At 39.2% G+C, this 25268-nt stretch overlaps 1 protein-coding gene across 1 annotated transcript in view; it reads left to right on the plus strand.

The window, feature by feature from the left end:
* The first annotated feature begins 204 nt into the window (after positions 1-204).
* Positions 205-25268, plus strand: part of LOC128647330 (steroid hormone receptor ERR1-like) — a 195741-nt gene continuing 170677 nt past the window's right edge. Inside the window, exons 1-3 of the mRNA XM_053700116.1 lie at positions 205-316; positions 584-820; positions 8443-8559. Coding sequence (XP_053556091.1) covers positions 205-316; positions 584-820; positions 8443-8559 — 466 coding nt within the window. The remainder of the gene's footprint in view (positions 317-583; positions 821-8442; positions 8560-25268) is intronic.

Consider the following 25268-nt stretch of genomic DNA (forward strand, 5'->3'; position numbering starts at 1 on the left):
TTACCTGCAATTTTCCACATTTGAAAGGAAATACTCCTTTTTGAAATGAGGGGTCACTTGTCCTTGTAAGTGACTTGAGGGCTGAGATACAAGCTTCAAAATCACATCACTCTTTCTCAGCCCCCTGGTAAGCTGTCTCTCACTTACAGCTTTGGTAGTTAGCCCTGCCCTTTTGATGGCCTACATTTGAGATACAGTACATTGATGGGGAAAGAAGCTGCAATCTCATTTCCCCATCTGCAATGTGGAGGTCACCTGAACCAGATCAGTAGGGGACTCCTGGATGGTGAACCTGTCTTTGTCATATGCACTGCAGGTGAGATGTGCATGATGATTAAGCCTAATTATGTGCATCTAAGTGGTTAAAGCACACATGACCTGCCATCTAACTGACACTGTTAAATATTTGCAGTGAAACCACTTATAAATGAAAGAAACATGACCTAAACATTGAATGAAAGTAAATTGGATATTTTTTTTTCTTAAGATTGTGCACTTATACAGGCTAAATTGTAAAACTGTAATTTTGTCTTCCATATCCCAAGCCACAATTAATTTAGCATTCTGCACTGTTCTCTTGCAGGACAGCAATATGCTGTAGATCTCTGCATAAAGGGACTGCATAAACCATGGACTACAAAAAGTATTGGGCATCAGATCCCCAGCAGTGGACATGGACCTGACATGCAGGGAACTCTGTGCTGTAACACCAGTTATAAGGAACAACTATGCCTTGTGTGTGGAGATGAGGCATTGGGTTATCACTATGGAGTCTCCTCATGTGAAGCGTGCAAGGCCTTCTTCATGCGCACCATCCGAGGTAAGACTTATTGATGAGTTAACCCTGTTATCTGGTGTTAATGTTAACTATTAAATTATTTATTTAATTGTTTTAATTATTTCATTTCATTCTTAAGATAGGGGGAGTCCACCGCTTCATTCCTTACTGTAGGGAAATACAATACCTGGCCACCGGGAGAAGCCAAAGGCTTAAATTCCCCTCCCACTTCCTCATCACTCCAGTCATTCTTAGTCTTTCGTCACATTAGGAGGTGGCAGAGAAGTGTCATAAGATTTGGAGAGTCCTGAAAAAAGGGTATCTGCCCTTCAAGATAGGACTGGAGTTTTAAGTAGTCATGTCAACCCCTCAGTGAGAGTATTGATGAAAGTTAGCTTCTGGATATGCAGGGAAAGTTTTTCTGTGAAAACCATCCAGACTACTGCTAACAGCTCCTAAGCAATCAGTGTTGACGAGTTTCACTGCCTGCTTTCTCTCACTCAAGTCCATGTAAGGAGCGCTGCTATAAGACTGTCACACATTAAAGGCTGTGTTCTGTTCCAAAGCATAGATCCTGGAGGTAAGATTATTTCAATTTTACACATAGAATGCTAAAAACTACAAGGTCACAGTGTGACTCCTTTATATCTTGATAGGATAAAGGTTTAATATCCTCTGAAGGGGGTTTATTGAACAGTTGGGGTTAATTAATCAGTGTATTAATTATTTACATGCTGCTTTATATGATATTTTCCTGGGCTGATAGACTGTGTGTTTTTGGCTGAAACAAACAGGTTTTACTTTTAAGTTTCACTTTCGTTTTTGAAAGTGTTGCACAGCTTCTATTACTTGCTGTACTTGTACTAACAGGCTGTTTGGGCTATGTTAATTTCCTCCATTCAGATTGAGATTTGAACCTTAGGAGAGTGTTTCCTCTGTTATCTGTCTGGGTCTAGAAGGTGGTGAGTGCCCCAGCCATTGGGAGTATAAAGGTGCAGTTTGCTATAATAAAAACAAAAATTGTTTCCTTCTGTGGGTATAACCTGAGCTATGGAGGACTCTGACATGTTAGAAGGTACTCCTTCTGTACTTAATCATACCTGTTTATATTGTGAGGAGGCCTTGGTTTTACTGCCCACTCAATTATGTTCCACATGCCTTAACACTGTTATAAAGTCTAGGAAGGGAGACAAGCCTGCTAAGGCTCTTAGTCCCTCTGAGCCATCTACCTCTCAGGACTCGGAGTCCCGTGAGATTACTACCCTTGTACATTATCCACTCCACATGCAGTTCCCTGTATCACATCTAATCCTCCATCCGGAGGGGGCCTACTTCCTGCAGACATTGCCGCGCAGTTAAAATTGGCAGTGTCTGTGGCCCTGAGTGCCTTACCTCGCTCTAACAAATGCAAGAGAAAGGTTAAACTTAGCTCCTCTGACCTGGAGTCATCTAAATATTTGCAGGATTTAGCTATAATGTCTTCAACGATGAGTTAACCTCTGTGGCTTCAGAAGGTGAACTTTCTGGGTCAGAGACTTCAGAGTCTAAGCCTCCTGCAGTGGATGAACCCTCCTTTAGATTTAAAATTGAGCATCTGCATTTTTTATTAAAGGAGGTTTTGTCTATACTTGAGGTTCCAGAGGCCACGCCATCTGAGGAACCTTAGATACCTAAATTAGACAGAGTTTATGAAGACAGGAAATTTCTTTTGACTTTTCCAGTGCCGGTTAAGATGGCGAACATTATTAGTAATGAATGGGATAGAATTGGATCTTCCTTTTCCCCCTTGTCTACTTTTAAAAAGTTGTTCCCGGTACCGGATTCTCAATTAGAGATGTGGCGCTATATCCACGCCTAAGGTGGATGGCGCTATATCCATGCTTGCTAAATGTACGACTGCCCTGCTAGAGGATAGTTCTTTGTTCAGAGAGCTGATGGATAATAGAAACTTTTCTAAGAAAGATGTTTCAGCATACGGGCTTTCTTTTTCAACCGGCAGCTGCAGTTGCTGCTTTTGCTGGAGAAGCTACCTATTGGTCAGATCTTGTTGAGGTGGATACTCCTTTCAAGGATATTCAAGACAGAATTAGAGCTCTGAGAATTGCTAATTCTTTTATTTGTGAGGTGATCGTGCAAATTATTCGCCTAAATACAAAGGCCTCTGGCTTTGCGGTCCTAACCTGCCGAGCGTTCTGGTTGAAGTCGTGCTCTGCAGATATGAGTCCAGACTCCTTTCACTTCCCTTAGAGGGGAAGATTTTATTTGGTCCAGGGCTGGACTCCATTATCTCTACAGTTACTGGAGGCAAGGGTTCCTTCCTACCACAGGATAAGAAGAACAAGTCTAAGGGACAACAATCTTCTAACTTTAGTTCCTTTCATTCTGACAAATCCCAATGACAGCAATCCTCTTCCAAGCCTGAGCAACCCAAGAGTACTTGGAAGCTGGATCAATCCTGGAATAGGTTTAAGCAGACTAAGAAGCCCGGTAAAAACAAATTGGCATGAAGGGTTGGCCCCCGATCAAGGATCAGATCGTGTAGGGGGCAGACTGTCTCTTTTTCAGATTCTTGGCTCCAGGACGTTCAGGATCCTTGGGTCCTGGAGGTCGAATATCAGGGATACAAGATAGGTTTCAAATCTCGTCCGCCCAGGGGCAGATTCCTACTCTCGAACCTGTCTACCAGACCAGAAAAGAGGGAAACTATTCTAGGGTGCATTCAGGATCTTTCCTCTTTAGGAGTTATTGTCTCGTGCCTACCGAAGAAAGAGGTTTTGGGGTTCTATTCAAACCTTTTTGTGGTTCCCAAGAAGAGGGAACTTTCTATCCGATTCTGGACCTAAAGTGCCTAAACAAGCTTCTCTGTGTCCCCTCTTTCAATATTGAGACAGTACGGTCAATTCTTCCTCTAGTGCAGGAAGGACAGTTTATGACCACTATAGATTTAAAGGATACATACCTTCATGTTCCATTACACAGGGAACACTTTCAGTTCCTAAGATTTTCATTCCTGGATCAGCACTTTCAGTTCATTGCACTTCCGTTTGGCAAGCAAAAAAGTTCCTTTCTTATATGTGTGCGCCTGTGTTTAAAACACTAGCTAAAAATCTACCAGACAACAATGGAAATATATGGGTGCTAAAATATCCTTATGGAAAATAAATATATCTATATACACTTAAAATATCTAAAAAATATATAAAAAATATATACTAACAATACTGGTTAAAAATATATATTTATTTTATTCACATTAAAGAAATACAACAATATGAAAATTATCTAGTTATTTCTATCCATATATGTTGGTACTAACCACTAAAAAATAAACTGAAAAATGCTGCAAAAGCTAAAAATGTTTAGTTAATATGACTAGTTAAGTATAGTGTTTAGTTTAAAATCTAATTAGCAAAAAACATAAAGCAAAAATCATATATCAACTTTCCGGTACTTTCCACTGTCCTTAATAATAACAGATTGTATTGTTGCAATAGAGGATTTTGTCAGTGTATATAGATATAAATATGGTATAACTATCATACACTTCCGTTTGGCCTAGCAACTGCTACAAGAATCTTTAAAAAGGTTCTGGGGGCCCTTCTAGTCATTGCCAGAACCCAAGGTATTGCAGTAGTCCCATACTTGGATGATATTCTAGTGCAGGCACCATATTTTCATTGTGTGAAGGAGCATTCAGAGTCTCTTCTCAGTTTTCTTTGATCACATGGATGGAGGATAAACTTGGAAAAGAGTTTACTTGTCCCAAGTACCAGAGTAGAATTCTGGGTACTATAATAGACTCCATATCCATGAGGATATTCCTACAGAACAGAGATGTAACAAGCTAACTTTGGCTTGTCTTGCCCTCCAGAGCTCCTTGAGTCCCTCTGTGGCTCAGTGTAGGGAGGTGATTGGTCTTATGGTGTATTGCATGAACATTGTTCTTTTTACCAGATTCCATCTCAGACCCTTAAAGTTATCTATGCTGAGATAGTGGAACGGTGCTCATTCAGATTATGTCTCAACAGATTGTATTAGACAGCCGGTCGAAAGAATTGCTCTCTTGGTGGGTCTGTCCAGATCATCTGTCCCGAGTGACGTGCTTCTTAAGACCATACTAGGAGATTAAGACTATGGACCAAAGCCTATCCGGATGGGGAGCAGTTTGGAGTGCCAAAAAATCACAGGGGCTGTGGACTCAGGAGGAGTCCTCCCTTCTGATCAATATATTGGAATTATGAGCAATCTTCAATGCCTTGTAGGCTTGACCCCTTTTGGGTTCATCCCAGTTTGTCAGATTCCAATCAGACAATATAACCTCGGTTGCCTACATCAACCATCAGAGGGGGACAAGAAGTTCCTTGGAGATGAAGGAAGTATCTCAGATACTGGAGTGGGCAGAGGCCCACAGATGTTTGCTGTCAGCGATCCACATTCCGGGTGTGGAAATCTGGGCAGCGAATTTTCTCAGCAGGCTTCTTTCACCCAGGGGAATGGTCTCTCCATACCAAATTGTTTGCAGAGATATGCAGCAAGTGGGGGATGCTGGAGATAGATCTCATGGGGTCCCGTCTCAATGCCAAGTTACCCAGGTATGGGTCGAGGTCGATAGATCCTCAAGCGGAGCTAGTGGATGCACTAGCAGTGCCTTGGAGGTTGAACCTCATTTATTTTTTTCCTCCGTTGCTGCTTCTTCCTCGTGTGGTGGCCCGCATCAAGCAGGAGATGGCATTAGTGATCCTGATTGTTCCATCGTGGTCGTGTAGGATGTGGTTTTCTGATCTGGTTTGGGATGTCTTCATCTCCTCCATGGAGGTTACCTTGTCGCAGAGATCTGCTGGTACAAGGTCCGTTTGTTCATCGAAAATCTAGATTCTCTGCGGCTGACTGCGTGGAGATTGAATGCTTAGTCTTAGCCAAAAGAGGGTTTTCTGAGAGTGTTATCGACACTCTGATTCAAGCTTCAAGCTGATTCGTCGTATTTACCATAAAGTATGGAGGACTTACTTATACTGATGTGAAGAGAGTGGGTTTTTTTGGCACAAAGTTAAGGTTGCCAGAATTTTATCTTTTCTCCAGGATGGCATAGAGAAGGGCCTTTCTGCTAGTTCTCTGAGAGGACAGATTTCAGCCCTGTCGGTCTTACTACATAAAAGATTGTCTGGATGTCCGAATGTGCAGTCCTTTGTCAAGGCTCTGGCATGGATCAGACCTGTGTTTAGATCTGGGGCTCCACCTTGGAGCCTAAATATTGTTCTTTGTATTCTGCAACAGGCTCTGTTTGAGCCTATGCATTCTCTTGTTGACATTAAAATATTGTCTTGGAAATTTCTCCGAAATTTCTGCTTTGCAATGTGAACCCCTCTTATCTTGTTTTTCTTGCAGATAAGGCAGTTTTACGTACCAAATTAGGTTTTCTTCCTAAGGTAGTTTCAGATTGCAACATCAATCAAGAGATTGTTGTTCCTTCCTTGTGTCCTAATCCTTCTTCATTGAAGGAACATTTGCTTCACAATTTGGATGTGGTTCGGAACTTGAAGTTTTATCTTTAGACTACCAAGGAGTTTAGACAATATTCCTCTTTATTTGTTAAACGAGAGAAGAGACAGATGCGCCACATGGCCCAATATTGTTTGATCCACAAAGATTATACGATCAGGTTGTGTTATATTAGACTCACAATCTTAGGAGCACTCCAGTTAGTGCAATGGGAGCAGTCTTGGATCTATAACAGTCACCCAGCAGACCGACCTCTTGGAGTAAAGATGGATAATCTGTGATGAAAATACAAGAAGACACAAAGGTGCCTATATGGCCTAGTACAGTCTTATACCAAGGAGCAGTAGTATGTGTGGTAAGATATATACTCACAATAGGTGATGCATCTCCATTGATGCTATTCAGACAGGAAGGGATCAATACAGTCACCCAACAGACTATGACAAGACTTCCACAGGAGGCAATCAGCAAAAGTCCAGTGGACCAATATAGATCCAAATAATACACAGTAGCAAGTGTTTTAGGTAAAAAAGTATTAAACTTTACTAACAAAGATTAAAATCAAGCGACGCATTTCTCAGCAGCTAGCTGTTTCATCAGGCTTATAAAATATGACTTAAACACTTGCTATATATGAACCACATTTCTATCAGTATGATTAGCAACACCTGTGAGAGGAGTGGCTAGAGGCAACTCCCTCATGGTTGAGCCTATCAGCATTCAATATATAAAAATGACAGATATAATCCAAAACAAACTAAAATGTTAATACATCACAATTAAATCTATCAGCATTCAATCTATTGAAATGACAAACATAATTCAAAATAAACTTGAGTATTAGTATATATTCACAATATAAGTTTAGATTTCTCACAGTTGTTATCCTATGGATATTCACTATACAAAGGCCATTGTTTGATATCTCCAAATAGTGTGACAGTTGTTTTTTATCAGTTGTGCAATGTATTTGAAAAAGTTTAAACCAAAAATTCCTATTGGTGGAATGAAACTGGGGACTAGATGTTTTTCATAACCCTTCAGCTTTTTTTATACTTACTTAATTAAAATCTATATATCGATGTTTAAATTGTCTGAGTAGTGGCGTGTTTTCATACATGCTAGCATTCCCTACTTGTCATTGCGCATGTGTGTGATGTCATCCGTCAAACACTGTGTTCTATTGTATCTCCAAATGTGTTAAGACACTGTAATGTACTGATGCCGTGTGTAAATGTAACCCAACTGTGTTGTGGACTCTCTAATGCGTCTGATCTTACTCATAATTACTTTTTAGAAGAGGTACTATATTGTACCGATATAGAGTACCGTACCTTTAGGATACCAGGATTTGACCAGTGTATTTGAATGGTCAGGATAGGCTGTGTGCAGACATATCAAATCAGCCAATCACAAGTAGAAGCGTCACAGGGGGTATGTCCATGGCTAGCGAATGAGTTCTAGATGTATACACGACAACAGGACTGTGATATATTTGTAAACATATGGCTTATGTCAAAAATAAATATTGACCCAACTTATCAACGTGATATTAATGACTGGAGCTTACATTGAAAAAAGTGTCAGTAATGATTCCGTAGCGAAGTGACTGCAAAGTATATTGTATTATACTGGCTGTGTGTAGACGTATCAAATCAGCCAATCACAGGTCGAGACGTCACGGAGGGTATGTCCATTGGCTGGTATTTTCTATATGTAATTACGTCAAAGGGACTATAATATGATTATAAACATAAGACTTATGTAAAATATATAATGTTGACCCAACCTATCAGTGTGATATTCATGCCTAGAAATTAACTAAAAGGAGTGTCAGTGTTAATTCCATAGCAATCTAACTACAGGGTGTATATATCTCTAATGTGAAGTGTGATCAGTTAGACTAAACTCAGGCTCCAACGTAATAACAACCAGTGTATCTAAGTGAAAGAATATATAGTGGATTAGTGTAATACAAAAAGGTAAACAGCAGGCATCTCTTTGAAAATAAATATGTTCAGTTTTAAAAACTCATTAAAAAAATTAAGATTAGAATGTGGGTTTTATTATTATTTATTTGTCTTCTATATTTAATAGTATGTAAGTACAACATTTTCATTAATTTGACAGTGTCTTATACATGACCCCTTTCCATCCATTTTCAGGTTATATTGAGTACAGATGCCGAGCCAGCAATGATTGTAAAATCATTAAGAGACACAGAAATGTTTGCCGAGCATGTCGTTTCGCTAAGTGTCTTCTTGTCGGCATGAAGAAAGAATGTGAGTATTTCTAATACCTGCAATAAATTCTGCTCCCTGTAGCAATGTATATTCCTCTTGCTTTGCAGTTGAGCTGCAGTTGTATCAAACGTGTTATGTATATTTTATTTGAGTTGTAGTGTACAGTATTCTGGTTTTTATTGTCCTTTAGTTCCCAGTTCTAGATTTGTAACCTATTCTGATATTTTACATCCTCTTTCTAGAGCAATGGACATTTGTCAATATGGACAGTCTGGGCTCTGTCCCACCAGTTAAAGTGGTCCACAAAAATAAAAAATAAATTCTGCTTCCCTCCTTTTTTATGCCATAGTCTTATTTGTGACCAAACAAGGAGGCTTGTACATGACTTATTAGAAATGAGAAGTCCATTAAAAACTTCAATATTTATTAAGACCAAAATATAAGTGTTACATCCAAGATGCAAAAAGATGCATTACGCGTTTCAGCAACCCAATTGCTTTACTCATAGACTTCACTAAGCCATTTTTTCAGTTATGAAATTCTGATAACCAATTCTCCTACTTTATTTTCCTTCCTCTGCATTGTTTAGTATTATGACCAGCTTCTTTGTAGTGATCCAGTGGTTGAAGGCCTAGAGACTGATTACCCCAAATGTCATATCATTGTAATGATTTATATATATATATAAAAGTGCAAAATTATTACTCACCGAGTCGACTCTACCGTTAAGCAAGTAGAATAACAGAACATTCAGGCTAAATGTGGAGTGATAAGTTATGTGGAGCAGTAAAACACTGCCTGGAAAGGGAAGGTAAGTAAAACAGACATAGCCATACGGGAATTAATGCCGCCTTGCTCACCACCTCTTCAGCGCCGCCACTGCCGCACTGGATATCGCCACTGCATGTCGTATTTTAAAGTAAACATAAAGTGAAGTGGTTTGAATGCACGCCTTCTTGTTTGTATGCATTTGAGGTTATATATAAATAAATATTTTTAAATAAGTATACATTTATTTCTGTTTCACACCATAATTCACATACAGTGTTGAATAAACATCGTTCCATAACCCTCCCCCCCATTTGTGATAGAAAAGCTCATGCATACGCTATATAAAGGTTTCAGAATTTCACAATTCTAAATAGTTTCACAGTGACGTATGCAGCCAGGTATGTGATGACGCTGGCACGCATGCGTATTAGGGGCAAAAATTAGTGCAAAAGCTGATGAAACGTCACATGGTTCACTCTTTTGAAAAGTACGGTCCCTTACCAGAACAAATGACTGGAACAACGATCCTGGATAAAATGGTGCCTTGCCAAGGGGAAAGTTCAGTGAAGTAGAAAAGGAGAAAGCCGGCACAGCTTCTTCAAATTTTCCAATACTTTATTCAAAAAAACAATTAAAAGAACAGCGACATAAGATAAAGAAGTCTGACATGTTTCAACCTTGGGCCTTATCCTAGACTGAATCTCATTAGAAATTACCGCCATATTTAAAAGCAAAATCTCATTGGCTGTTTACCTAAACAGGTGTATTACAGTGTTAATTGTCTAAGCTGTCAGACAGCAGCATCAATTGATAACCAGATAACCATTTACTTATATATGTATGAAGTAGCATAAATAATAATACAAAAGTATAAAGTTATGTATCAAATATTATTGTGCTTTCATAAACATGTATAGGTACAACACCTGTTTGTAAAGTTAGCATGAGAGAATGAATGCAATACTAAGTTTAAAATTGAATTAAACACATAGGCAAATTAAGAATATACATACCTTAAATTCTACCTTCTTTCAAAGCAGTTGTAAGTGACAATAAGGCTATGATACCTAATATAAATATTTATATATATCAGTTGCAATATAATAGTAATAATGATGGTAAAGAATTATAGAAACTGGCAATGGCCTGGGTACTATGACTTGATAACAAAGACCTGGATAACATAAATCCAGTAAATATTCCAAGTACGAACTAAAATCCCTTAATTAATAAAGGGGATGGCATAACGTGTATATGTATATCAATAATGCCTAGTACATGCCAAGTGACATAAATTCTTAGGAATTACGAATATAAGAATATATAGATCAGGTAGTGGTACCAATTTCAGAATCTCATTAAAGAAAATAATAATTCGGAGTCACACTATTCTTTTTTTTTTTTTTTTTTTAAAGTAATATTTTATTGAGGTTGAAAGTCATGAGAATAACAAGGTAATAATCAAACATCCAATATGAAATTAGCATTACAAATATTCACTGTACATAGTAGAATGATGCAAACAATATGTGGAAGAGCATACAAATTGGAAACAGTAAAACAACAGACGGCTTCAACGTTTTCAATAAGGGTATCGTATATCTGTGGATAAGACAAGCAAATAACAATACGAATAGCATGTTTTATGTAAAGCAATGACTAATGATCTTGGTGACCCAAACAAAGGGTGGCAAGGGGTGAGGAGGGGAAGGAAGGAGGTGGAGGGAAGGGGGTAAGGTAGGAGAGGAGGAGAGCAAGGAAAAGGGAGAGAGAAGAAGAAAGAAAAAAAAAAAAGGAGGGGGGGGAGGGAGGGGGGGGAAGGGAAGTCATAGATTCCCTAAGACTTTCAGAGTAGAAACCCGGGATTAACTGATAATTAGTTGTGCTCGGGACAGATATTAATTTTTCTGGACTTATGGGAGGTTAGGTACTACCTTAGGGTTCTCTCGGAGGGTGTATTAGTCGTCTCTAGCAACCGCTAACTTGGCAGCCGATAGTAGATAAATGCTCAGGAAAATGGTGGAGGTGGTGTGTGACTTAATGCCTATATGGAATAACAAAGTTTGTGGGGTGTTGCCAACCAGGGGGTCAAGAGCTAAGCACTTGTTTAAGATTGTGGACCAGAAAGGTTGTAATGTCGGGCAGTCCCACCAAATTGGGCTGGCGATCCCACCATCCCACACTCCCTCCAGCATAGCGGGGAATTGGAGTGGGAAATTTTGTATAACCTAAGCGGAGTGAGGTGCCATTGGGTGCAAATTTTAATGTATAGCTCTAAGAGTGTAACGCAGTGAAGTGCCTGTTTGGTTTGCGTGGCAGCTTTAGGCTTTAGCCCAGTCTGCTTGGTCAGCATGAAATTTTAAGTCTCTTCCCCAGGTTATAATGTAAGCAGACTTGAAAAATGTAGGGGAATTCAGCAGGTCCCTATATGAAATCGAGAGCGCCTGTGGGATTTTGATTTTGTTCGACCATCTTTTTTCCCATTCAGTAGCTTCCCGGAGGGGGTAGTCAAGAAATCCCCAGGATTTTAAGAGGCTGCGAAGCCTCCAGAATTCAAATTTTAAAAGTGGAGATGGGTTATAAGTTGAGGCTATGAACCTGCCTCTGGGAAATAAGTCAGCTATGCGGGTAATACCGCACTCATGCCAAAATTGTGGATGTGAGTCCCTAAGGGCTAAGAGAAGTCCCGATAGGGAATGTATAGGAGAGGGATGTGGGGCAATTTGCTTCAACGAGCGTAGCCTATCCCAAAAACGCAAGGAGTGTATGATAATAGTATTATGTATGTTATATATAGACCTGACATGTTTGGGAAGCCAGATAAGATCTGGAAGTAGTAAAGACTTAGGCAAGGTAGCTTGTTCCAGTGTTCGCCACCTACTAAGGGTAGAGGTGACATTCCAAGCGAGGATATGTGCTAGGCATGAGGTCTCATGGTAAGTAGCAATGTTGGGGGCGCCAGCGCCTCCATTACAAATCGGTTGCTGCATGATACGAGTAGCTACTCTGGGGTGTTTGTTTCTCCAGATAAACTTATTGCAGACTTGTTGAAATTTACCAATGAGGGATTTAGGTATCGGAATAGGGAGTGAACGAAAAAGGTAGGTCAGCTTGGGGAGTAGCACCATTTTGAACGCTGCTATCCGACCTAGCCACGAGATACAGGGTACACTCCATGTATTCGTGCTCTTCTGGAACTGCTGTAGCAATGGGTAAAAATTGGATTCAATGATGGTAGATTTGTTAGAGGAGAGATAGACTCCTAGATGTTTGATTTTCTGTGTGAACCAATTGAACGAGTATGTCGCTTTTAGAGACTCAAGTTCGCCGTCCTCTAAATTGATGGTATAAGTGTCAGTTTTGTTAAGGTTCAGCTTATAGTGGCTGAGTTGGCTGAAATAGTCCAGTAATCTAAACAGGACAGGGAGAGACCGAACAGGGTCGTTCAGGAAAATAGTTAGGTCATCTGCAAACAGTGCAGTCTTTTGCATAGTTCCCTCGATCTCAACTCCTCCTATCTCCGGGTTGCTCCTAATGGCCTCCGCAAGCGGTTCCATAATCAAAGCGAATATCAGTGGAGACAGAGGGCACCCTTGCCGGGTCCCGTTGGTGATTCGGAAACTCAGAGAACGAAAACCTAGGCCTTTAACTGAGGCTGAGGGGGCAGAGTAAAGTGACCTAATACATAAGATAAAGCTGGGGGGAAGCCGAAGTGATCGAGGACTTCACCCTGTCAAAGGCTTTTTCGGCGTCGAGCGCCAGCGCCGTACAGGGGATAAGTCTTCGTTTGGCCTCGAAGAAGACATTGAGAAGTCTGCGAGTGTTGTCCGGCCCCTCCCTGCCCGGGGTGAAGCCAACCTGGTCTTCATTGACAAGAGACGCAAGAACCCTATTGAGTCTAATAGCCAGAACCTTAGCCAGGATTTTGACATCCGTGTTAATTAATGAGATAGGGCGGAAATGTTCACACCTGTCTGGGGTCTTTCCTGGCTTTGGAATCGCCACTATAACTGCTTCAAGCATTTTTGGAGGGAGGGAGCCAGTTTGTCTGGCAAGCGAACAGATTCTGGTAAGTAGGGGGGAGAGCTGTGCAGAAAAGGTTTTATAGAAGAGGGCGCTATACCCGTCTGGACCTTGGGATTTATTAGGCTTCAAAGATTTAATTATCGAAGCCACCTCGTCAATGGCAATAGGAGAATCTAGCATCATTTTTTGAGATTCGGAAAGAACCGGTAGGGACAAGGATTTCAAGAAATCCTGAATGCGTTGAGAAGATGGGGCAGGAGTTTCTGAGGAATTTTGTAAGTTATATAAAGAGGAGTAGTAGTGCGCGAAAGCATTCCCAATATCTATTGGGAGGCGGACAATGCCCTGCGGTGTTACTAAGTGAGGAATGCGAGCTTCCGCAGTGCACTGTCTAAGTTTATTGGCTAAGAGTCGGTCTGCTTTGTTTCCTTTGGCGTAAAAAGTTTGCTGAATCTGGCGAACCTGTGACTGATAGCGCTTAAGTTCTATGGCCTCTATTTTCAATTTGGTGTCCTCTATTTGTAAGAGGATCTGTGGATCTATGTGAGAGGTGGTTAATGAGTGGAGGTTTGAGTGAGTCACACTATTCTTAAAGCAGCCGATGTAGAAAGAGTCAATGCTCTAATGTGTAACAATTATAGTAGTATGGATTCTATTCCCAAAAATTAATTACATCATAGAGTGAGTTGTATCCCTTTGATGACCTTATCCTAGTGTGGATGGGTGAAGTCTCTACTATGGAACTTTTTGTACAGTACTTAAATGACAACAAATGGGGTTTGAAGTTTGCATACGAGACCCACAAAACTTCTATCAATTTTATTGACTTACTGCTAATTGCTAATATCCCACAATATAAAGTAGAGTCTACAATATATAGACAACCCATTTCGGGTAATACCTTACTCCACGGTAAGAGCAATCATCCCCGACAAGTCCCCTACTCGATTGCAAAGGGACAATACATTTAGACTAAGAGAAATTGTTCTAATAAAGCTGACTATGAAATGCAAAGCAAAGATCTGACCAAAAGACTCTACCAGAGGGTTTACCATAAGAATGTTATACAGAAAGAAAAGATGGAAGTAGATAAACTTGACAGACAAACTCTGCTTTAAGACAAACCCAAACCACACTGAACAAACACGCTGGTCAACTTGAAATAGAACCTGTGATGTTTGTAACACAGTATTCATCAGATTATGATGACATATGTAAAATCATTTGCAAGAATTTGACCATGCTTTTGGCTGATGATGGCTTAGTGAAAACAATTGAACAAGGTTGTAGATTTTCTTACAGGAGAGGGGTTACCATTGGTAATCAAATTTCACCCAGTGTTCTCCCTGCAAGTAGCATTGCAAGTTCTTGGTTGGAATCTAAAGGTTTGTATAGGTGTGGGTATAGTGCCTGTATACCCTGTACCTATATAGACAGAGGTGACTCATTTGAGTCCTATTTTACAGGGAAAGGTTATACTGTGAAATCATGGGTTAACTGCAGGACTAAGAATGCAGTCTATCTTATATGGTGTACCTGTACCGGTAGACAGTATGTAGGATGTACCTCTAGAGAGGTCAGGGAAAGGATAAGGCAACATCTATCAGACATTAAAATGTCTGATCCCTGTTCTGATATGGCTAAGCACTTTATTAGTGAACATGGAAGCTCCAACACCACCCTTAGATGGATGGTTATTAATTATTATTATTATCATTTATTTGTATAGCACCGCCAAATTCCGTAGTGCTGGGTACAATGATAGGGGTATACAATGACAAAGATTTGTGATACAATACAAAACATAACAAGACTAAACAAATATAGCACAGGAGGAAGAGGGCCCTGCTCCGGAGAGCTCACAGTCTATAGGTTTAGGGTGCAGAGACATAAGGTTGGGGTAGCTTGTTACATCGGTTGTATTTGCAGCAGTGAGTCAGGCAGTTCATGTACATGTATTAGCTTGGTTCGGATGCAGGATGGAGGAGAGATGGTAAGCCTCTCTGAATAGGTGGGTTTTCAAGGATCGTCTGAAGCTATACAAGGTTGGAGACAGTCTGATGGAGCGGGGTAGAGAGTTCCAGAGGACAGGAGCAGCAGGTGCGAAGTCTTGGAGGCGGGAGTGGGATGTAGAGATAAAAGGAGTGTAGAGACATAGGTCAGAGGTTGATCGAAGAGGACGGGTTGGGGAGTATTTCACGATGAGAGAGGAAATATAGTTGGGAGTTAGACTGTTGAGTCCTTTGTAGGTTAGGGCTAATACTTTAAATTGTATTCTGGAGTGTATGGGGAGCCAGTGTAGAGATTGGCAGAGTGGAGCAGCTGATGTAGATCATCGACCTAGGTGGATGAGTCTAGCAGAAGCATTCATAATATATTGGAGGGAGGAGAGGTGGTGTTTTGGAAGGCCAATTAAGAGTAGATTGCAATAATCAATGCGTGACAGGATGAGGGAATGAACAAGTATTTTTGTAGTTTTTTGAGTAAGGAAGGGACGAATTCTGGAAATGTTGCGTAGGTGTGAATGACAGGATTTGGTAAGCATTTGTATATGTGGGTTGAATGTGAGTTCTGAGTCTAGTGTGACCCCAAGGCAATGGACCTGGGGTGAGGTGTTGAGAATAGAGTCTCCAACCATCAGAGAAATGTCAGGTGTCGGATGTCTCGAAAAGGGGGGATAAGAAGCAGCTCAGTTTTGGACAGATTGAGTTGGAGGTAGTGTGAAGTCATCCAAGAGAAAATTGCAGAGAGGCAGTCAGAAATCTGGTTGAGTAAAGAGGGAGAGATATCAGGAGAGGAAAGATAGATTTGGGTATCATCAGCATATAGGTGGTACTGGAATCCAAAGAAGGCTATAAGTTTTCCAAGGCAGGATGTATAAAGAGAGAAAAGCAAGGGACCAAACTGAGAGAGGCATAGGATCACAAGATATGTTGTTAAAGGAAACTGAAAACGAGCGGTTTGAAAGATATGATGTAAACCAGGAGAGGGCTGTGTCTCAGATGCCAAATGAATGTAGTATTTTTAGGAGGAGAGGATGGTCAACTGTATCAAAAGCTGCAGACAGGTCAAGAAGAATTAGTAAGGAGTAATGGCCTTTTGCTTTAGCTGATAACAGGTCATTTGTTACTTTAAAAAGAGCGGTTTCTGTTGAGTGTTTAGGGCGGAAACCAGATTGTAGTGGATCAAGTAAGGAGTTAGTTGTGAGAAATTCAGTTAGCTGATTATAGACTAGTCGTTCCAATAATTTTGAAGCAAAGGGAAGTAAGGAGACCAGTCGATAGTTAGAAGACATGGAGGGGTCAAGCGAGGCCTTTTTTAGGATTGGTATGATTGACGCATGCTTGAAAGTGTCAGGAAATGTGCCAGCAGTGAGAGATTGGTTAAAGAGATGAATTAGGATAGGGGTTAGTGAAGCAGAGAGAGAGGGAATAAGTCATGAAGGAATAGGGTCAAGTGGGCAGGTTGTGAGATGAGCTGAGGATAGGCGTGCAGAGACTTTTTCCTCGGTTACAGGAGGGAAATAGCATAGATTTTTTTTAATAGAAGGGGTGGGTAGGATCGCTGGGTTTGCGTGGTGCGAGGTGCAGATCTCTTTTCTAATGGTGTCAATTTTATTTTTGAAGTGATCAGCAATAATTTGAGCAGCGAGGTTGGTAGTGGGCGGGGGGGGCAGGCGGACATAGAAGGGAGTTAAAGGTTGAGAACAGTTTTCTGGGGTTGGATGCGTGAGATGACACAAGGGAGGAGAAATAGACTTGTTTTGCCAGGCTGAGCGCAGAGTTGTAGGACTTAAGGGTGAATTTATAATGTTGGAAATCAGCAAAGGTGCGTGATTTCCTCCACTGCCGTTCAGCGGCCCGTGAGCATCGCTGAATATATCTGGTCTGCTTAGTGTGCCATGGTTGCCGTCGAGTGATTGATGTACGTCGAAGAGTGGAGGGTGCAGTTTTGTCAAGTGTTGATTTTAGTGCCGAATTATACTGTAGAGTCACGAGGTTTGGACAGGAGAGGGATGAAATGTCAGAGAGCAGAGGACTCAGTTGAGTGGAAAAGTCTGTGAGATCCAAGTCATTTAAATTCCTGTGAGGTAGCAGTTTTTTGGGGGCTTGCAAAGATGTAGCAGGTAGAGTGAGAGAGAAAGTTAATAGATGGTGGTCAGAGAGAGGAAAGGGGAAGTTAAGGGAGTTGGAAACAGCACAGAGATTTGTGAAGACCAGGTCTATGGAGTTGCCTTCACGGTGTGTTGGAGATGTTGTCCACTGGGACAGGCCTAAAGAGGTGGTAAGGGATAGAAGTTTAGAGGCAGCAGGCATTTTAGGCTTATCAAGGGGTATGTTGAAGTCCCCTAAGATGAGAGAAGGGACATTAGAAGATAGAAAATGTGGAAGCCAGGCTTCGAAGTGGTCCAGAAATTGTGATGCTGGGCCAGGGGGCCGATAGATAACTGCAACATGAAGAGCTATAGGGGAGAAGAGGCGGATAGCGTGAACTTCAAAAGATGAGAAGGAAAGATAGGGGGTGAAGGAATGCAGTGAAAGGTACTGTGCGGAGACAGGAGAATTCCTACTCCTCCTCCTTGTTTGTCTCCAGGCCTGGGAGTGTGACTGAAGTGCAGGCCGCCATAGGACAGAGAGGCTACAGCAGTTGTGTTAGAGGAGGAAAGCCAAGTTTCAGTGAGGGCTAACAGGTTAAGTGAACGTGAAATAAATAGGTTGTGAATAGATGTAAGCTTATTGCATACCGAGCGTGCATTCCAAAGGGCACACGAGAATTGGGGTGTACTAATAGAGGTGCAGTTAATGAGGTTTAGAGGGTTACGTGTGCAAGGTATGAGGTGTCATTTGGGGTAGTGATCTGAGGGAAGCAGAGGGTGGACCTGGGTTAGGCGAGACATCCCCAGCTGCAAGAAGAAGAAAGATGGTGAGTGAAAGGAGATGAGAATGTGTCTTATGTGAGTGTTTAAGTTTAGGATCAGTAAAGCATGGCTGGCTGAGGGATGTGAGATAGGAATAAAGTTCATGTGTGTTGTAGAGGGGGGAAGGTAGAAGAGATGGAGAAATATGAATGTTCTGAGTGCTGTTTGTGAATGGATGAGCTGTGACTTTAAAGAGAAGGGAGGAAAAGGTTAAAGCAGACATTAGAAGTTGTAGCATGTTTGCATTTAATTGTTTGAATTTGAAAGAACTTATTTCTGTTGTCCACTCCTTTGTCTAACTCCGTTGTTATAACTCTCTCTACACTTATGAATTAGCACACTTAGGGAACTACACACATGCAATGCTGATCTAACAAGCTAAGCTTGTTGTAACAAGCTGGGGATATTCAATTTAAAGGTAATAACAGTCACATGATCCTAATTAGCATAGGTCATAAATTAGAGCAGGATCAAACAGGGCCTAACCAAACATTGCAGATGGCACATTTCTTATTGAAAATGTTACAGTACCCAAAAGAGGGGGTGACACCAAGACCCTTTAAAGAGGGAAGAATACTGGATATTCACTCTTAAGTCACGAATACCAAAGGGATACAACTCAGTCTATGATGTAATTAAATTTTGGGAATAGTGTGACTCCGAATTATTATTTTCTTTAATGAGATTCTGAAATTAGTACCACTACCTGATCTATATATTCTTATTTTCGTAATTCCTAAGAATTGATGTCACTTGGCATGTACTAGGCATTATTGATATACATATAAACGTTATGCCATCCCTTTTATTGATTAAGGGATTTTAGTTCGTACTTGGAATATTTACTGGATTTATGTTATCCAGTTCTTTGTTATCAAGTCATAGTACCCAGGCCATTGCCAGTTTCTATAATTCTTTATCATTATTATTACTATTATATTGCAACTGATGTACTGTATATAAATATATATATATATATATATATATATTAGGTATCATAGCCTCATTGTCACTTACAATTGCTTTGAAACAAGGTAGAATTGAATGTGTGTGTATATATATATATATATATATATATATATATATATATATATATATATATATATATATATACAGTATAAATATATATGCTTTTTCTCTTGTTAGGTGTATCCAGTCCACGGATCATCCATTACTTGTGGGATATTCTCCTTCCCAACAGGAAGTTGCAAGAGGATCACCCACAGCAGAGCTGCTATATAGCTCCTCCCCTAACTGCCATACCCAGTCATTCTCTTGCAAGCTCTCAACATAGCTGGAGGTAGTTAGAGGAAAGTGGTAAAATATAGTTAGTTTTTTCTTCAATCAAAAGTTTATTGTTTTTAAATGGTACCGGAGTGTACTATTTTATCTCAGGCAGCATTTAGAAGAAGAATCTGCCTGCGTTTTTCTATGATCTTAGCAGAAGTAACTAAGATCCACTGCCGTTCTCATATATGTCTGAGGAGTGAGGTAACTTCAGAGGGAGAATGGCGTGCAGGGTATCCTGCAATAAAGTATGTGCAGTTAAGTTTTTCTAGGGATGGAATTTGCTAGAAAATGCTGCTGATAGCGGATTAATGTAAGTTAAAGCCTAAATACAGTGATTTAATAGCGACTAGTATCAGGCTTGCTATCAGAGGTATATACTCTGATTAATGTGCAATATAAAACGTTTGCTGGCATATTTAATCGTTTTTATATATGCTTTGTTGATAAAACTTATTGGGGCCTAGTGAGGCGGAGCGTGCGTTCTCCTAAGATGGCCGCTACAAGCTAAAGCTATTCCGACGGACCGGGAGCTATACAAAATAAAACTATTCTATTCAGTATTGTTGAGATCCTAAGGCTGCAGTTTACTGGGGGAGACAATCCGGATCACAAAGATACCACTTGTTATGGCTTTTTTATCCCCCCGGAGCATTGCCATAAGGACTGACTGTCGGCACTAACGGAGGCCTATAAGCCACAAGGCGCTGCATGGGAGCTCGACGGCCACAAGGCAGGGTGAAACACTAGCTACGCAGAGATCGGAGAGATGCTATGGGCGATATCTGCCTAAAGCCCTCAATGATTTGATGAACGAGCACCAGTCAGATCAAACTCCAACTCAAGACGGCTTGCAAATGCTCTGGAGAACCAGTACATCGTTCAGAAGGGTGAGAGAAATTGACTAACGATAAGAATGTTACGACATTGTCTGATACCAGCATCCATTTTATTCCGGTAAGGGGACAGAGGTAGCTCCAACTTTATTTGTACGGGCTATGCAGAGACTTATGTGAAATATTGGCCGCAGAAACTAAGTAACGGGTGTACCTCACTGCTGGGCCACCGGGAACCATAAATGCACTGTAAGACCAAGAAACTTTTAATCTTTGGAAAGAGGGGCCTCCTAGTACCTGTTTTGCTTTAACTTTTCTCATGCAAGGTACTTATAAATTATACCACAAGCCTATAACAACCTCTGCACAGAGAATCTGACTATTGTTTAGTACTAGACATTAGTTCTGATATCCATGTAAGATCTGTGACGCAGCTACACGGAAATGAAAGCAAAATAAATCCTGAACGATCAGTGCATCACTGTTACAGAGCCTGAAATGAAAGAAAAGACAGGCGCACAAGGCACGATTCAAGTGTAGGATTTTATTATACTAGTAAAACACACGGTTAAAAACACTTACTGGATAAAAGTTAAAAGTCAGCATTGAGAGCATATGCTCATTAGGATTATCGCAGCTCCTGCAGCACCAGGGAGATAGTTGGTCCTTCTCCTCTCCGTTTACGAAAAGACTAAGTGGGCAGCGGTGTTCCGGATCCTGTCACCCCAGTCTTAGTAACGCTAATGCTGAACAGTATTCTTTAACTGCTTTCCTGCTAAGTCTTTTGTTCGGATGCCTGACGCGTTTCCCCCGACTCCGGTCGGGCTTTATCAAAGGCTAAATGAATTGAACTTGGCGCCTATTTGTTTTAAAGGTATGTCCGCCAATCAGATGGGAGGTGTGCGCTTTCTAGCCTATCATTACTAGAGGGTGTGAGCGCATATGTAAACCCAGATTTAAGTTGAAAGCTTGTATATTCCTAAAATAGCATGCAGTAACAATATTTTTTACACATAATTTCATGCAGCGAGCACGTAAGGGAAGACAAAATATGAGTACAAAGATACTTCTAAAAACAAATAAAAGCAGTGCAATACATGACGTTCTCTCTTATTACAAACAAAATATATGTAATTAATAGACAACAGATATACATTGTATGTTTCTAGTAAGACCCATATTAAAGCGTTTTGCCCTTATTTATATGTGAATAGTTATAAAGTAATAATTGTAAGGATTTTGAGCGTTTTATATTATTGATAGACCTAAAATATAGCCCTAATATAATTTTCTACGTTAAAACAGAACACTTATGAAAAACTTGTAAAATATTCTTTTTAGCGATCAATGTTGCTATATAATAGCCATACAGGGTTCTGTCCATATTCACTTTAAGTTTATAAATTTAATTTATTTGATTAGCTTTTATCAGAAGATGCGAATTCACTAATTTGAATAGGTGAAATAAATAATTGTTAACAAAAAATGGTAAAAAATGTTATTATTAAAAAAATCCTAATTAGTTTTTGTTTAGAAACATAGTATAGATGTGTTAAAATTAATGCTGTAATATCAAACTGTGCTATATATTTATATTCTAAAAAATAACGATTTTGTTGGGGAGAGTATCCTTGTGATCTTGATAATTATCAAAGGATGCCCTGAAAACAAGGTTCTTTGGGGGACATCATTTTGCCTTAAAAGTACAATATTTTAAAATTCAATATTTAAAAAAACTAATTTTAGTTAAGTTGATTGGTATATCTAAAACATTGAGATATATTTTCGAAGGGATGTCATGTATTAGGAAGGGGATATTGTACACAGTAAAATTTATAGCTATTTAAAATTGAAATGTTAAGACTATAGTTGAAGATGAGGATTGGAAATGACCTAGCTAAAATTTATGCAAGTACTATGGAAGTTCTGACCACACAAAGGGAAATTGGTGTATGATTTTATAAAAAGGCCGCCACATCTATATCAATGTTTAATCCTAAGGGCTGCAATGTTTTTAGCTTGTAGATCCACTTTGTTTCTAGTTTTCTTAGTTCAAGTAATCTATTTGGTTTTGTGTGTGGTACTTGATCAATTACTTGGATCTTTAAAGAACTTGGATTGCTCCCATGGCAATCTAAAAAATGTTTTGGGACACTATGGTTCTCCATTTTTTCTTTAATGTTGTACAGATGCTCATTTGTCCTACGCCTTATCTTTCTTTTCGTGCGACCCACATATAATAGGCCGCATCCACATTCTAATAGATATACAACGTATATTGAGTCACAGTTGCTTCTAAAGTCTATGCTGTAGGTTTCTGTGGATAGGCTGTTATGGAATGTGGGCGATTTGTTTATGTGTTTACACATGTTACATCTGGTTTTACCACATTTCATAGTACCTTTCCAATTCGTTAGCCAATTGTCTGTATTTGGGTTAGTCTTATTTTTGTGAATGGGTTTGATTCTACTAGGGGCTAATATGTTTTTTAAACTCCTTCCTTTTTTGTATGTAAAAATGGGTTTTTCTTCAAGCTGTGGACCCAAAAGGGGATCTGATTTTAAAATTGGCCAATGTCTAGTGATTATGTCTTCTAGTTTTTTAGAACCTTGATTATATGTAGTTATAAATCTTATAGGGTTTTGATTTTTGGATTGAGATCTAATAAAGTTGTTATGCAAATTGGTCCCTATTGCCATTGAAACATCAGTAAGATTCTTCTCTCGAAAAAAAGACCCTCTATCTATGGCAGCTGTATTTGCCTTTGCTTTATTTAATACCTCTGGATTGTATCCTTTATCCAAAAATTTCTTCTCTAAAATATCCGCTTCCATATTATAATCTGAATTATGCGTGCAATTTCTCCTAATTCTTGAGAATTGACTTTTGGGAACATTATTTATCCAACTCTTTTTGTGTGCACTTTTAGCTTGTATGAAGCTATTGCAATTGGTAGTCTTCCTATAGTTTTTTACAGCAATTTTCCCTTGTGAATCTTTAAAAAGAATCAAATCCAGAAATTCTATTTTTTCTTTTGATATATTTTTAGTAAATTTTAAATTAAAATCATTGCTATTCAGATGGTCCATAAAATCATTTACTCGTTCTTCTTTGCCCTTCCATAGAATAATAATGTCATCTATATTTCTTGCATAAATTAAAATATTACTTAAAAAAGGGTTATTTTCCCATACATAGTTATTTTCAAAAGCATTTACATACAAATTCGCGTATGAGGGGGCAAAGGTGGTACCCATTGCCGTTCCTCTTTTCTGTACATAAAATTTGTTTTCAAAAATAAAATAATTTTTATTTAGGATAAATTTTATACTTTCTATTAAAAATTCAATTTGGTTAGAAGGAAAGGACCAATTTAATAATTCTAACTCCACTTTTTGGATGCCATTAGAGTGTGGTATACATGTGTATAGCGATGAAACATTGCATGTTAACCAGATCATATCTTCCTCCCAGTTGATCCCTTCAAATTTAGTAATCACTTCGGTAGTGTCTTTTAAATAAGCTCTGGTGGATTTTACCAGAGGTTGCAAGAAAAAATCTACGTATTTTGAGAGCTTGTCTGTGATGGACCCAATCCCGGAGATGATTGGTCTACCGGGCGGGTTTTTTTGGTCCTTATGTACTTTCGGAAGATGGTATATGATTGGTGTGTTTGGTTGTGGAGTATATATATATTTATATTCATCATCATTTAATATCCCTTCCAATTTTGCTTTGTTTAATAATTTATTTAGCTCTTTATTAAAATTTTCAGTTGGATCTGTTGATAAAATTTGATAAGTATCTTCGTCCTCTAATAATTTCATAGCCTCTTTTAGGTAATCTTCTCTCTTTTGGATTACTATCCCCCCGCCCTTATCTGCCGGGCGGATAATAATTTCTCTGTTGTCACCTAATTTTTTCAGGGATTTCCTTTCCAAAATACTTAGGTTATCATTGTGTTTATTAATAAATTTATTTTCATCTTTAAATTGTTCCTCTATTTCTTTGAATATTAATTTATTAAAAGCCGATATATATTCTCCTTGTGCTCCTACCGGGTTAAAAGTGGATTTTGCTTTAAAATTTGAATGCTGAATCATCGGTTCATTCTCATGGGTGGATAAATTTAATATGTTTAAAAAATCATCATTAAAATCTTCATTAGGTAAAATTTGATCAATGTTTTCTAGATTTTTTAAAATGTTTAGAGTCCCTAGATCCCCTGCCTCCAAATACTCCTTATTGGGTCTATCTCTATATTCTGGATTTTTTTAAAAATATCTTTTTAAAGTTAATTTTCTGACGTACTTATGAATATCAACAAACATTTCAAATTTATTTGGTTTTGATTTTGGGGCAAAATTTAGTCCTTTTTGTAGTAGAGATATATCATTATGATCTAAATCAATTTGGGCTAAATTAAAAATATCTTTTTTGGCTTCCCCTATTCTTTCCTTATTTTTCCTGCTAGCCTGTATGAGTTTTCCTGCTCTATTTCCCCGTCTTCTTTTTCTAAAGACCTTTTTCTTTGTTTTGTTCTGTCTTGTTGTAGTGGATTGTGATTTTTTGCCTGATCTGGGCCTAAAAAATATTTTTCCTCATATATATTTTTAGGTTTGGCCCCATTTCTTTCCCAATTAAACATAGTTGTACTTTTCTCATTATGAAAGGGTGAATCAGTTTTGCTGTGATTCATCCCTTGTCTTGCATCATTCCTTTCCCAGTTTGATGTTGTTCTATAGCCATCTCTATGTGCAAAGGGGGCAAATCTATTAAAATTTGAACCTTGTCTATTGTAGTTATTTGCTGTATTGGCATTGTCTCTATGACTATTTCTACGTCTCCATTGTAAGGGCTGATTATTGTAGTTATTGTTATGATTATGATGGTAGCTATAGGATTCATTT

This window comes from Bombina bombina, chromosome 2, assembly GCF_027579735.1.
Source record: "Bombina bombina isolate aBomBom1 chromosome 2, aBomBom1.pri, whole genome shotgun sequence".
In the NCBI taxonomy this organism is placed as follows: domain Eukaryota; kingdom Metazoa; phylum Chordata; class Amphibia; order Anura; family Bombinatoridae; genus Bombina; species Bombina bombina.